This window comes from Pecten maximus, chromosome 16, assembly GCF_902652985.1.
Source record: "Pecten maximus chromosome 16, xPecMax1.1, whole genome shotgun sequence".
Lineage (NCBI taxonomy): Eukaryota > Metazoa > Mollusca > Bivalvia > Pectinida > Pectinidae > Pecten > Pecten maximus.
In genome coordinates, this window is record NC_047030.1 from 31513020 (window position 1) to 31529263 (window position 16244).

The window sequence follows — 16244 nt, forward strand, 5'->3', positions numbered from 1 at the left end:
GAAACCAGCCGGGTTAAGAGACAATCTCGAAAGGAAAACTAGAAACCAGCCGGGTTAAGAGACATTCTCGAATAAAAAAAAACTAGAAACCAGCCGGGTTAAGGGACAATCTCAAATGAAAACTAGAAACCAGCCGGGTTAAAGGACAATCTCCAAATGGAAACTAGAAACCAGCTGGTTTATGGAACAATCTCGAATGAAAACTTGAAACCAGCCGGGTTAAGGGACAATCTCGAAATGAAAACTTGAATCAAGCCGGGTTAAGGGACAATCTCGAAATGGAAACTTGAAACCAGCCGGGTTAAGGGACAATCTCGAAAGGAAAACTAGAAACCAGCCGGGTTAAGGGACAATCCCGAAATGAAAACTTGAATCCAGCCGGGTTAAGGGACAATCTCGAAATGAAAACTAGAAACCAGCCGGTTAAGTTAAGGGTAATCCGTAAGAAAACGCATTGCCACCGAGGGCTGTTTTGCACATTTTCATGTATTGTGTATTTACTGTGTCGAATACTACGATGTATACTAGCCCATTACAGATTTTTAATATGCTTACCATATCCTCTCTCTCACGTCCATCTTGGATGTGATCCTACCGTCCCAAGTAGTCATTTGTCAAAGCTTCGTTGTCCAGACGGGACACATGTCATTTATCACAAAAAATATTGATGGGAGTACCTACTTCTCATGGGGCGCTGCTTTACTATTTATTCCCATTTAGTGATATCAATTAGTCGTTTTATAAGTGAAATCACTTAGTCGTTTAATAAGTGACATTTCTTAGTCATTAAATAAGTGACATCACTTAGTCGTTTAATAAATGACATCACTTAGTCGTTTAATAAGTGACATTACTTTGTCATTTAATAACTGACAGCGCTTAGACGTTTAATAAGTGACATTTCTTAGTCGTTTAATAAGTGACATTTCTTAGTCGTTTAATTAATAAGTGACATCATTAAGTCATTAAGTCACGTCACTAAACGAGAATAAATATTAAAACGGGCGCCCCATATAATTGTCCCATCGCTGCCATATTTGTCGCTGAACTCTCTGGTCATTAACCAAATGTCATCGCAAGGGAACAAAAATAACTTCTACTAAAGTATACATTGACATTTTAGTGCATATTGGAGCATTGATACTACGTCAATTTTGGAGAAACAAGCTAACTCAAAATCAGTTTCTGTCGGAGTTATGTACTAGTAATTGCAACGACGACGAATCGAAAAATTCGTATAAACTTGTTTTCCAAGTGACGTCAGATCAAGAATTGTTTGTATACATCTTACTAAAATATAACATCAGCTACTCTCTGATACATAGAACACTAATCTTATTTTCTTAAACAAAAATTCAAAAATATTGGATCAAAAACATATGAATATACACTGTATATTACAGTCGAATCTGTCCAAACGACCATCTCTTTTAAGTGACTCTCTGTTCTAAGTGACCATTTCAATTCCTCCCGCGCGTTTTCGCTATACATGTATATTTTAACTCTATTATGCGACCCTCTGTTTACGCGACCAGCGACCGCAATTTTTCATTCCTGTGATTATAATAACACTCTAATAAGCGACCAGAAGCCTCCAAAATGCCTTCCATTACCATTTTCGCCTTGATAACACCCACGGAAGTTTTACTTTTCGTGAATAAGGACGAGAGAGGAGGCGAAGAGACGGTCTAGAGTTCTGATGATTTTCAGACGTTTTGACTCATAAACATAAACGTATATCATATTACATGTATATATATTTTTCAGTCATAGGTTACCTCCCTTTGAACAGGATTTGACTAAGCTAGATATTTGCAATGTTTCTAGTAGGTTAAGTTCACCTATTTATGTTAATCCTTTTGTCCTTTAACAATAGGAAATGCAGTATACAAAATAGAAAATAAGTCCCAATCGGGAGCGAGACCTGTTGCATCACGACAGTGCTTGATCGATACGACATCCATAGACTTAATATTATCATATTTAGATACCAATAACAAAAGGTCCAGGGGCCTGTACCGCTCACCTGCATATTGTAGTAAATATGGGGAAACACTACATTTCTACAGAAGAGGAATTTTTAAGAATTTGCTTTATTTCCCCCGTTTGGGCCCTGCCCCTCAGGTCCCCGGGGCAAGATCAAAGATGTATACAAAATAGATTTTCCTTTACCCAAGAATGCTTCAAGCAAAATACAGACCCAGTTCTTTCATTCCTAGAGCAGAAGAACTTCGGTTTTTAATGAATTTGCTACGTTTTTCCTATTGGACCGGGAGAGATGTACAGGGAGACAGCTGGTTCGTTCTGATGTCAGTATAATGGACCGGGAGAGATGTACAGGGAAACAACTGGTCCATTCTGATGTCAGTATAATGGACCGGGAGAGATGTACAGGGAAACAACTGGTCCATTCTGATGTCAGTATAATGGACCGGGGGAGATGTACAGGGAAACAACTGGTCCATTCTGATGTCAGTATAATGGACCGGGAGGGATGTACAGGGAAACAGCTGGTCCATTCTGATGTCAGTATAATGGACCGGGAGAGATGTACAGGGAAACAGCTGGTCCATTCTGATGTCAGTATAATGGACCGGGACAGATGTACAGGGAAACAGCTGGTTCATTCTGATGTCAGTATAATGGTACAGGGAAACAGCTGGTCCATTCTGATGTCAGTATAATGGACCGGGAGAGATGTACAGGGAAACAGCTGGTCCATTCTGGTGTCAGTATAATGGATCAGGGGAGATATACAGGGAAACAGCTGGTCCATTCTGATGTCAGTATAATGGTACAGGGAAACAGCTGGTCCATTTTGATGTCAGTATAACGGACCGGGAGAGATGTACAGGGAAACAGCTGGTCCATTCTGGTGTCAGTATAATGGTACAGGGAAACAGCTGGTCCATTCTGGTGTCAGTATAATGGTACAGGGAAACAGCTGGTCCATTCTGATGTCAGTATAATGGACCGGGAGAGATGTACAGGGAAACAGCTGGTCCATTCTGTCAAACTGTCATCCCATGCTGATAATGTTAACCAAATTAGAATGAATTCCAATAGATATACAACAAATCATAGAGAAAATTGTGATTTCCCTATATAAACTATAGTAAAGTTTACGCCCTCCCCAGGAGCAAACGTGAAACCCCAGGGTTATGAAATTCACAATTTTGGTAAAGCACCATAAGACCCTGCCATCTATGAAGAGCGTTTGATGCCACCATATCTGAGAGTAGAGAAAGAGTTTTGAAGTTTTAGTCAACTTGACCCTTTTTGGCCCCGCCCCTCAGGCCCCTAGGGGTGTGGATCATATAGTTCACACTTTTAGTTGACCTTTAGCCATAGAAGCCCCCTACTAAATTTCATCAAATTTGGTTCAGCAGTTTTGGAGAAGTCGAAAATGTAAATTGTTTACGGACTCACGACGACGGACAGAATGCGATTAGAATAGGTCACTTGAGGCTTCGTCTCGGGTGACCTCAAAAGTTCACTTTCTTAAAGAAAAAGTGGTAAGGAAATGTACGTAAAATCATGCCATTTGTGTCCAAATGTAACGTTCTCCAATGTACAGTATATCTGTGACTTTGAAAACGGGTCAAATCATTTGATACATTAATCGGGGATATGTAGCAAGCTAACACACGTACGCATGTCAATACATGTAGGCTTCCTTGTAGCTGGTGGATCTGTGGTGGAATGTTGCATTACTCAATCTCTTGGGATTGCCCACACGTAACCACCGTCAGCAGGGTGCCATTGAATGTGAATATCAAGACAATACCTTAACATTTCAGTTAAATAAATCAAGTACACCCAACGTCAGCATGGCATGGTTACTACATCCGGAGATTAATTTAGTGTGTTTTCGAAACCTACGTGGGGCAGTTGCCAGGTACTGACTGTAGGCCGGTGGTTTTTCTCCGGGTACTCCGGCTTTCCTCCAGCTCCAAAGCCTGGCACGTCCTTAAATGACCCTGGCTGTTAATAGGACGTTAAACAAAAACAAACCAAACCAAACTAATAAGTGCGTCATGTTATCTTCCCTGTGACCTTGAAAATGGGTCACTGTGACCTTGAAAATGGATTAAAGACCCATCTTGAGAACGTACTCACAGTATCGGGTATACATCAGTATTTGATGACCTATGTACGTTTGATATGCCACTTCAACATGTTCCTTTAATTTGACCTCTGTGACAAAGCAAGGTGTGTACAGTGAATGAAGTTCAAGGCCATTCCAAGACCGTGATAAGATATAGAATATGAACAATTTCTGTATCACATGATGCTTTTTGTTTTTCAGCAATGATTAACTCAATCCAATTTACCTGGAGCTTTAGGGCACTTTCCCAAGCAAGAACTTTTCAAGGCCACAGACAAGTCTGTCAAAGGCTTCTGGAAGTCTAAATAAATCCACGGCTGATCAAAGCCACACAGCACAAAGGATTTTTCAAGACTTTTGCATCTTGTTTACATGAAACACACAAAAAGCCTGAAAACCACTAGTTAGACATCCGATTCCAGGCATTTAGGTTAATTTTCAAGTGTTTCAAGAGATTTACATCCCTGCACTCATGATCAACTCCCTACAAATGTATACAATGTCATGTCAATAACTTGCCATAGTTGATTAACATTTCGTCGTTGATGCCAGAATGCTGGTGGATGAAATAAGCTTTCATAAGAAGACAATGTTCTTTAATAAATTCCTTCCATGGGACTTGAATTGTGATAAAGGTCATTTCGATTAAGTCACAAAGCACAGTGCCAGCTACTGATTAATCAGAGGATGCTATTTGAGTGGTAAACAAATTTGTTCCCCCAAATTTGCTATACCAGTCAAGTAAACTTCGTAGCACTTAACGCCAGTAAGCTATTGTCATTTTATATGTTACTTGTTAATCAGAAGTTGTTGAGAACATATCTTGACCATTGTGAGCTTGAACACTACTGTATAACACCAAGTGTTTGTCTACTACATGCGTTCTGTTGCAAAATCTTTCCTGTCTATCACATGTTAATGAATATAAATAAAATATGTTTTGTAATTACTTTATCCATCATAACCATGATAGTTGATAATCGTGGAGATTTATAAACAAATATTTCGGTCCATGCAGCAGCACTATATCACCAAGACATTGGAATTACTGTTCAGTGTTTGGAAGGGGTCTTCCCGGAACATCAACTGGAAACAAGGGGTCAGTCAGGGCCAACATGTGCATATCATTAAGCTGTCATCCGGGTTCCCATGCTGATAATTTTAAGAAAGTTAGAATCCCTCCTCAGGGGCAAATGCGAAACCCCAGGGTCATGAAATTTACAATTTTGGTAAAGCACCATATACAAGACCCCTCCATCTATGAAGAGTGTTTGATTCTACCATATCTGAGAGTAAAGAGGAAGATTTTTGAAATTTCAGTCAATTTGACCCTTTTTAGCCCCACCCCTCAGGCCCCTGGGGGGGTGGGGACCATATAGTTCAGCCATAAAATTTCATTGAATTTGGTTCAGCGTCGAAAATGTAAATTGTTTACGACGCAGGACAAAAAGGCGATTAGAATAGGTCACTTGAGACTTCGTCTCGGGTGACCTAAAAATCCTACGAGCTCTTGTGGCCATTGGCCAGTAGAGCTAAATGAACCAAAACAGAATTTTTTTTCAACAAAAAAGTCAAAGATGATGATGTATTATTAGCTTCATATTTAATTGATGTCGGTCGTGTCATGATAATATTGTGATATGACCAAGCACTTTAACATGACTTGCGACCCCTGTACAATATCTACCAGAATACAGCTAACATAATCTTTTCGCTATCTCATCACATCTGCTGCCAATAATGTTAAGCGAAAAAAATTGTACAATCGAATCATCCACATATAATTATACACATTCAGTCATAACTACACACATACTTACCACAATACACATATACACTAATATACAGATATACACATACACACATGTATACTCTCCACATAAACAGATGTAAGGATACACATACTCTTCACACTACATATGTACCATTCAAATCAAAAATTAAAAAATTAAAAAAAAAAATTTTTTTTTAAATTAGGTCTCCTTTCAAAGAAATCAAAAAAGTAGAAAAGTAAGAATTCAAAAATTCTTAAATGTTTTATTTGAAATTGATTGATAACCTTATAGCACAAATTAAATGAATACTAAACTTTTTACTGATATGTACGTAACATATTTTAAAATATTTTTTGTTTTCAAACATGGATACAAATTGCCGATCAGAGCATGTGCAGTAAAAGCAGGGTTGGTTGAAAAGCCTGAAACATTATTTTATTCTTGAGACCTCATTTAAGCATCACATACATCACACAGACTATCATATTTTCTCCCTGACATGACATTTATACTTTATAAACAATCTGACTTATCAACAAAGGTTGGTCCTCGGGTGTGGTGAACACGGACACAACAGAACCGGGGACAACTAGTGTTAAATACTCAATATGGATTCATGCTGATAATTGGTGACCCGAACAAAAGGGAACGTGGAATTTGCAGCGGTTTATTTGGTTTGTTGGGGTGGAATATATATCACCGAACAAAAGGGAACGTGGAATTTGCAGCGGTTTATTTGGTTTGTTGGGGTGGAATATATATATATTGTAAGTTTACAGGGTATGAATTTTTACATGTACAATTCTTAGATTTATATGCACTTCAGTACATCTACAATGGAGACACAAGGTAGAGTTGTGAATTTGGCTCCTATATTTCCTTCTAAAGAAAAATCATTTAAAGCAAAAAAGAAAATAAATAAATCCAGAATTTTTTTTTTTTTTTTTTTTTAATTTACCCATTTTTGTTGTTTCATCAAATATAAATTCTGATTTGCATATTGACTTCACTTTTTTTACCCTGACAGTCAATAACAGATCACAGGAAGACCCCATGCCGAAAAATAATTTTGAGGGGGAAAAAAATCTAAATTATCCAAAATAAATCCATGAATTCTGTATCTTACTAGCTTATATACACAGTTATTCGCCCTGCCCATGCCAAAGAAAAAAAATTCTGGAACCATTCATTCTCCAATGTAAAACACACAACAGCACGCTGGGTTTATATATATAATTTACACTTTTTTACGCCAGCTACCAGTTACACAAAAACAATTACGCCATAATATAGATTTACCATCTCACACACATGTATACATCTAATGCTGTACACCCTTACATACAGAATACACACTTACATTACACACCAAACACATGTGTTATTTCTACAGGTAGACGTAACTTACTTTTATTCAAGTTTGGCATATCACCTTTTACAATATTTATATATTTATAATATATATACGAATATCTACAGTGTAATTCGGCCCCTTTCACTGGGACACACACACCTCTTTCCAGAGCAGCAAGTGTCAATCATATGTACATATTACTTATAACAATTGGGAGGAGTTATCTGCCCATTACTTATTTACATCTTGTCTATACACATATATATTTACATCTATATATTTACATATCCCTATTTACACTTTTAAATATCTACAATGTGACATCACAATGGGGGGTTGGGAGTACAATAAGGGGAGGGAACTCTTAAAGGTATTGAGATCATTTTACATTGCACACTATCAATACTTTTGTCTAAAGCTCCACAGATATAACAAATGTTGTTACCATAGTAACAAGAGGTACAGCAGTCTCCACACCGAACCCTGTAGAAGTTGGTACGATACACTGAGGGGTCAAATGTCAAAGTGGACAAGATCTAACCCTTGGTGACACATACAGTTAGCCTCAAGCTCTCTAACGGAGATTTCGGTGTGAAAATCGATGCAGTTCAGCAAAATTGGGAGGTATAATCCACTTCTCTGGACAACCACTATTGATGTTGAGGAACGCTGAACTCAACAAAAACAAACTAGGTACTAAACCTCTAGAAAATGAACTATACTCAAAGGACTACACAACAATATATCACAAACTAAATTAAAACAGAATAAAATCAGAAAAAGATTATTTTTTTATGAATTCACAATCATGAGTGAAAATCCAACAAAATCTATCTTTTCAGTGCTAAACAGCAATCTTCAATTCACTACATGTTAAATTAGGGTTTAATAGAATGAATTTCATATGTGTGCTTGAAAAGTCTCCGAAAACATTCTTAATAATAATAATCAATAAAACACTCTGGCCTATGCACCAATAGTAGCTGTCCTGAGTGACACAAAAAACATGACTGGTTATAGTGGTATTTACAATGAATTTCAAGTAACTAGCTGCCATAGAAGTGAAGATTTATGTGAAAATAATTTTTTGTTACCATGACGATTATATATATATATCTCTTAATGATACAAATCTGTGTTCTGATCAGTACAATTCTGATCTGCGTGAGCAAGGGGAGGTAACCCCTACGAACATGTTGACAATGAAGTGAAACGTATAATGAGTACTGGCGTGATGTTTCTGATCCCTGATGCAAATTTATATTTCTCCGACAAATGATAATGAGGATGACCGATGATAGCGTAAAAAAAAAAAAAAAAAAAATGATTCTCACAAGAAAACTACAGAATATGTACGATACGTACTCCATAGCTATGGTGAACAACAAGAAGGATATCTAGTTTTGGCACAGAAGCTATGCCATCATAACCGTACTCCAGACGCTGGCTATCTGGCAAAAACCTGCATTATCACAGTAAGTGGAATTTAACACATACAAATAACCTTGCACACTATCTCACATATACACATACACATACACACAATAGATTCTTACGTAGCCCAGCCTACTTTGTAGACCTATCTCAGAGCGATCACACTTCAGAGCCACAAAATACAAGATCAATATTTTTAGAATGTTTCACTTAATTGTACCGTTAATCAAATAAACTGTCAATCTACAGTAAAAAAGGAAATGATGTTCCAAAAGTTTCGTAACATTTAAGGAAACAATGTCCCTGGAAAATAAAAATATTTTAACCAAAAACTTGCTTCATTTATTTTAATCAATTCCGAAAGTCAAATACGTAAAGCAATGTTTTTCGCATTTCTCTTCAGTATGCTACTATGAGCTGGGCTATCTTCACACAAACATCACAACTGTGTTCTCCCACATAAATCTACAGGACCTTTGGACCTTTTTATGACCACCGATTTGAAACGGAAAAAAAAAGATCAGAAGCATTGCTAGGGTTTTAGTGAAACCAACAATATATACATATTACCTGCTTATTATATTGAAAAAAATATATATTAACTTTTTGACAAATTCAATTAAAAAAAATACTCAAACGCGAGAAAAAAAATAACAGCATATAGCACTTCATCATCTGACAATGTAAATGAATGTTTTGCAAAATTAATCTAATTTTTATTTTAATTAATTGGGTAAAAAATTGATTTAAATACAAAAATGTATCACAATTTTTAATCTATACATCTCTGTGATTCCTAACATTAAGATGAAAATTTTAACAACAAAATGTTAGTAATAAATGTTATAAATTACTGATTATGTAAATTTCAAATTTAACAATATTGATCAAACTTAGCAAAGAATATTGGTAAATGTTTAAGTACTTAAAGAGAGAAAAAAAACTTTGAATGAAGGAAATTTTTAGAGAATAAAAACCACCTTACAATATCAGGTTGTAAGATTCAAACAAGAGATTTATGGATTATACAAGTACCCATTTCATTTTTAGATACCCACAATTAGCAGGAGATTGAGGAAGAATTTAGTAATTTGTCACAAAGCATAGGTACCAAAAACGTTTAAATACGCGTAAACTGCTACTAATAGATTAAAAGAAAGAGTTCAGAATAGTTCAAAAGTTCACTAGTCAGAAAAAAACTGATTTCCTTTTTCTATATATAAAGCATTCCTTTTCAAAAATCTATGCAAAACTTGAACAGGGACACATTGTCGCAAGTCCATAACTAGTATACAGTCTACAACCTTTAATTTAGTCCAAGAACCACAAACACCATAACAACATATATATAATAGTTAAACAAGCAACAGTCACTCTGTAAATCTGGCCGTTCTGTTGGCCAATTTATAAACTTAAGCTTGATTCTATCAAACCAACTGGACAGTTTTTTTAATTATTTTATTAAATATTTCTTAAAAAAATAACCAAAAGGCTTGCCCTATGTTCTAGCAGTATAATGCTAACACACACATTTACGCACTGTTTATTAATTGGAATTCTTAGTTAACGTGTAACACAATGTGTGTCGAACGACAGTCTCAACATTCTCCCACTTCCAATTCAATCCTTGTGTAAAGATGTCCAACTATCATCAAAATAATTCACTGAACAAAAGGAATGAACTCTTCCAGTCTCTGATCTGGAGCATTCCATTTCTGTTCATAGGGACGAGGGTATAAATTACATCACTCCTTTGTGAAGCGTTTTTCAGCACAATTTTTATCGCACATATATTACCACACAGAACACATAGCACTTTTATATTCCATCCATTAAAACCAACTTGAAAGCAGATTTCCTTCATTGAAGTAATCCTGTCACTGGAAAATGTCTTAATTACTACTATCAATTAATTCACTAATAACTTAAACATCCGACATCGTGTGCTTTGCACAAGATATATCAATAACAACCGGGAGTTGTATTCCTCGAAGAATAGAACAAACTCCACAAATAAATATCCAAGGTTTGAATAATTGTCGTAATCCAGAGTTATATCCCTTTAATCGTGGACCGTGTGTGAGCACATTTCACGACGGAACTTAATCCTTTAGGGCACATGTCAAATTTCTGTGAGATCCATCTATGTTGGACGAATAAATATAATCCATCCACATTGACGATTAATCTTAATCCAGGAAAAATAAGGAACAGAAAAAACACAACGGACACAACTTTGACAGCCAAGCCAGGATGGATAGGGCTCAGGCTACAGTTGTGATGATGACGAGTAAATGGGACAGATCTTTGACCTGATGCATTAGATCAAATCCTTGGCGACCCAGTTGGGCATGGGAAAATTCACAAGGTGGAAAGATGTGCACAACATACGCCGGCTGAAACAGAAGAAAATACAGGAATTATATAATTTGTCTGAATTCCATGTCGGACAAAATAACCCTTAGTATTCGAAATGGTTCACAAATGGATTAAGGTGCCTTCAATAATTCAATTTTCTTCTAATAATAATTCTATTGTTTTCTCAAAGGCAATACACCAAAATAGTTTTGAATTTCTGTTGATAAATGCTAAGTTCACCCTCAGTAATGTTTCAAATTTCAAAAAATTTTACCCCGCAAAAGTTCCTTAGTTTCTCACACAGGAAATTAGTTTTAAGTGTAAAACTGCTAAACCTATCTGGAAAAATTACAAGATTTGATCGCTATAGCTCACCTGTTGGGATCCCTGATCAGCCACGTTGACAATACCAGCGGCCTGTTTCTGCTGGAGGTATTGTATAAACCCCATTGACATTGCTCGTGTTTGTTGGATAATGTCGCTGTGATCTCTTCCACACGGCAAGGCCAGCAACATACAATAATCCTCTTCCATCTGTACAAAAAAAATTGGGATAGAAGTGTTAACAATTTGCAAGTTCTTGTTTTCATTTTCAATTTTTTTTTTTATAAAATCGAATTTTTGACGAATTATTAAACAGTCTTCAAATTTCTGATTTTCCCCTTTTTTTTTCTGAAGAAATTTATTTTCCATGAATTGGTATTATCTACAAAAATAATGAAAAGTGGAACATAATTAAACACCTTTACAGTAAATGCAAAATATAATTGAGATGTAGCTAAGAAAATCATGTAATTTCTCCTTCAATTTGTAGTCGGAGACCAAAAATAGATGAACATGTCCCTTAAAATATTAACTGGGTTATAATTAGAAGGAGCTGGATAAAAGAGGGTTGATAATAGTGACTACTAACGTTCATCCGTTTGATGACGCCGTCTAGCTGCGTCGGCTCCAGTCTCATTCTCTGGGCGATGCGGAGTGGCTGAACGGTACCGTCAGGCGATTGCTGCGGTAAACTTAGCTTGACAAGCTGCTGGAATCCTGCGATCAGGTGCATCTGGACGACACAACTGTCGTTCTTGAGCGCTAACACTCCCTGCCACATGACTGGATATCGCTGTAGAACAGGAGGACAAACAGGTTACCAGTAAGTTCAAAAGAAAAATATACGCATCATTTAAATATGCAACATTCTCAACTGTCAATAGCCAAAACTGTAACAGAATACTTTATAAGTCTATGAAAACCACAATCAGGCTTTATAACTTAAGTAAGCCATTTTACATCAAAATGTTATTTTTAGTCTTGAGTTTTACGGCCCATCCACAGCTAGGGTCATTTAGGGCCAAACAATAAACTATGATTTTATTTGATTTCAGTTTAAAATCAGATACAAATATTGATTTTCTAAAAGCATTGGTATTGTATATTTAGATCATTAAAATAAAAAGGGGGTTAAAATAATTTTTTTAAAAATATAACGACTTCCTGATGTGTGTCATTTTGAAGTTGTTGCCAATGCACAAGAACAATATATATATCCTTTTTAACAAATTGGTACCAGAGGCTTAGCAAAGGCTTAACAGAGGCTTAGCAGAGGTAAGTAAAAACAAAATTAGGCTTTTGTGACCTAACTTAGGCTAGCAATGACATTTACCTGAAGTAGTGAGAGGAGACTGCCCTCCCCAGCTGCTGACGTATCCGTGACACATCGTCCTGGGATGTTCTGGATGCCATCTTGAGAACTATGCTTACTCTGCCCCTGCTGGCTCAGTGCCTGTCCAGGTCGGGAAGGAGAGTGTAATGGCTGCGGGGTCAAGTGAGGTGTGGGTCTACCATCTTGTTGCATAGCCCCGTGGATATAATGCGATGCTAGATGGCCTGGAATGAATGCCGGGCTGTTGTGTGGCGGGTACATCAAACTGGGGTCAATAAGTGGCACTCGTATCATACCTAGTCCCGGGTTGTACATGTGAGAGGTGGCAATACCCTGTGTCAACTCGGCACTGCTGATAGGCGGGGTGAACGCGCTGATGTTCTGTGCTCCAGTCCGTCGTAAATCGGACGATGGATACGGCATGGATGAAAGAAGAGAATCCATCGCTCCGCTCTTCTCATCGCTGGTATGGGAAGAAGGAACAGGTACATTGGAACGTGGGTGTACCCGAGCTGTCTGTCGAGTGTCCGAGGGTGCAGAGCCAGAAACCTCGTGTAGATGACGCAGCATCTCCTGTTGTTGTTGTTGCTGTCGTTGGAGGTCCTGCTGGTGTTGTTTCTGCTGCTGTTTCTTCCAGTCCTGTTTCTGACGCTCCTGCTCTTTCTCCTGTTGTTGCTGCTGCTGTTGTTGCTGTAACTGCTGGTGCTGTAAGAACTGCAGCTCTGCCTGGTGTCGGTTTTTGGCATCCTGTTGTTGTTGGCGACGCGTCAACTCTTGTATTCTTTGTTGCTGATGCTCCTGTTGTGCTGTCTCCCGGGGCGACGGGCTTTGTTGCTGAGCTGTTGATAAGTTGATACCTTGCTCTGTGCGCTGATGAGCTGGAGCTAGACTCTGAACACCATACACTGTGAAAGGTAAACAAAAATAATTTATACTCAAAAACATACAAGCTTTGCTACAAAGGATCATTTTGAGAAAAAAATTAAGGTTGGTAAATAGGTTTCCTAACATTTTTTTTAAAGAGTATTTAACAGTATATGAATGTATCAATTATTCAATCATTAGTTAAGTGTTATCTAAAAACTGCATGTTATGGAAAATCTTGAAGACCAATTCTGATACTTAACTGACTCGAAACACTCTCCTCCACTGGAATACAAATCTCTTTATCTTTTTTTCCCCCACATTTGTTTTATTCTTATTCTTATATTCTAGGAAAAGTCTTCAAATATTGAAGTACAACCCTAATTTTTAACTTTTTAACAGATATATGCTTGGGTCTTTTCAAAATTGACTGAAATATTAACAGCAGTTAAAGTCAGTAGTGTGACTTACTCCAGGCCTCGCGCTGAGCAGCTGGGATGATATCAGTAGCCTGAGCGTGAGGTCCTCTCATCCTGGAGTCTTCTGGCCATTTGGACGACGCTTGAGCGTTCTTCTCCACAGCCTGGAAATTCAAACAGTATACAGTAGGCATAAGGTGGCCAAAAAACTTGAGGAATAGTGAGGCTATCATCAATAAATGTGTGAACATGTAACATATATGTAATGTTTTCTGCTTAATCTGGGAAAATGTAACATTCTCTTCAACATTGTGAAAATATTCATTACTTTCATTTTTTTAAACACTTTTTCATGATATGGGAAACAGCCTGTTTTCAGCTCTAAAACTGAGGAAATATCATCACTGTGTTGTTAAGGACTTTCAAAGACCTCCGTTGAAATTATCATGTTGTACATTTTCAAAATATTGTGACAGAACAAGAAAGAAAAGAGCCAGCTACACGATATCAGTAATGAGAACTAACCTTTTTATGGAGGGACGGACTGGATGGTGGCTGGTTGATCTGTAGGGGACTGGGTGCTGTCTGAGCGATAGCCGGCGATCGTGCCATCGGATGGGGTGATGGCCCCTGGGTGGTGGCAGCGCTAGCCGCGATCACGGTCCGTTGTCCAATCGGTGTCATCATCTTTTGGAGGTCAATTGCCCCTCCTCCATTCTTCTCAAACTCTCCTTTCTGCGGCATTTGTGGGTAGTAGGAAACCATATGAGGGTTGACCTGCCCATGTGCATAGGCGTTCTTCATACCAGCTGGATGAAGCTGTTTACGGATTTGTTCGTGGATGGATGCAGTATGGTGCGCAAGTTGTTCGTGGGCACTTGAGGGCCTCGGTGGCTGTGGTTCACCAGACTTTTGTATCTGGGAGTGTGCACTTGGTGGACGCTGTGGGGTTGACTCACGACCAGCATGAGCCGTAACTGCCACCTGTTGGGGCACACTTCCTGCACGACTCACCGATTTCAGGACAGATGTTTCCTGTTTCCCATCGTGGCGACGACTAGCCAGGTCCTGGACCGTAGCCTCAACCTGAGCCTGTCCCTGAGCGTACAGCATCTGACTCATTATTTGCATCTTGCTGGGGTCTTTGACTGAAGACAGCACACTTGAACTGGACGAGTTTGCTGCAGTGATGATTCCTGTTGGTGGCTTCAGAATGTCATGCTTCGATGTGAATGCCGACGTGGTGATAGGATGGACTACACATGTCGGAGCAGATGCTGAAGTGGAATTAGGCGCAGACGAGACTGGCTGTCGGTCGACAGCCTTTTCTCCTCCTTGTTGCTCTGCCAGGTAAGCTGCATTTTGAGCGGAGGCATGCAAGCCTTTCTGCTTGGCAGCCTGCTCTGCATTGTGGTGCAGACGGTTGATCTGGGCCATGACATCCTGTACCGGACGCAAGTTGTCCGGTGTATGCATCATTCCCACATGTGCCATCGACACAGATGGAGGAGGAATCGCCTTGCTAGTCGTCAGGCCGGACTTGCTGACCATAGACATGACTCCCTGGGACATGGATACCATACCCTGGTGGCACGTTGGGATTACATGATAAGGTGATATATGCTGAGGGTTGCCCTGCTTGGCCATTTCAGCCTTATCGAGATGCTCCCCCTGGCGATGAGGTGTAGGCGACAGAGCGATGTGGTGGCTGTGCATAGCTTGTGGGCGATTAGACATCTGCGGTGTTCCATGCAATAGGTCGACCGATTTGGTCTTACCACCACCGAGTTCGGCAATGTGAGCTGCCACCTGGCTGTGGAATGGCTTCATGGACGATGTTACAATCGCGTTCGGTGGACCCGTAACGGTATTGGGAAATCCTTCCTTGGAATGAGGCTGTCTGCCAAACGGCATGGTCAGGGCTGGCTCACCTATGGAACCTGAGGAGGAGGAAGAATCAGAGAATTATTTATACGAACAACCTATGGAACCTGAGGAGGAGGAAAAATCAGAGAACTATTAATACGAACAAAGATTTTTTCATTATAAATACATGATCATCTTAATGCTTTATATATTTTCCTTTTTATGGTTCACCAATCATCTTATGGTTTACTGACTTTCAATTTATGGTTTATTTACTTACATCTGAAGGGCTCATTAGTTTTCATCTGAATAAACGGTTCATCTGATCTTAATGCTACATCTGTTTTTATAAATTTACTATAATTTTAAATTACAAATGTAATCATTGCTAACTGTCTCTAATACTGTA

The 16244-nt window shown here is 38.5% G+C and overlaps 1 protein-coding gene across 2 annotated transcripts in view; it reads right to left on the reverse strand.

Annotated features, from left to right (window-relative positions):
* Positions 1-5691: 5691 nt before the first annotated feature.
* The window catches only part of LOC117344818 (protein split ends-like), a 60014-nt gene continuing 49461 nt past the window's right edge, over positions 5692-16244 (reverse strand). For both annotated transcript variants that reach the window (XM_033907645.1, XM_033907644.1), the window contains exons 14-19: positions 14495-15909; positions 14022-14133; positions 12687-13591; positions 11943-12146; positions 11405-11563; positions 5692-11067 (exon numbers count right to left, since the gene is read on the reverse strand). In XM_033907645.1, the coding sequence (XP_033763536.1) occupies positions 10936-11067; positions 11405-11563; positions 11943-12146; positions 12687-13591; positions 14022-14133; positions 14495-15909 (2927 nt within the window). In that variant the 3' untranslated portion in view covers positions 5692-10935. The remainder of the gene's footprint in view (positions 11068-11404; positions 11564-11942; positions 12147-12686; positions 13592-14021; positions 14134-14494; positions 15910-16244) is intronic.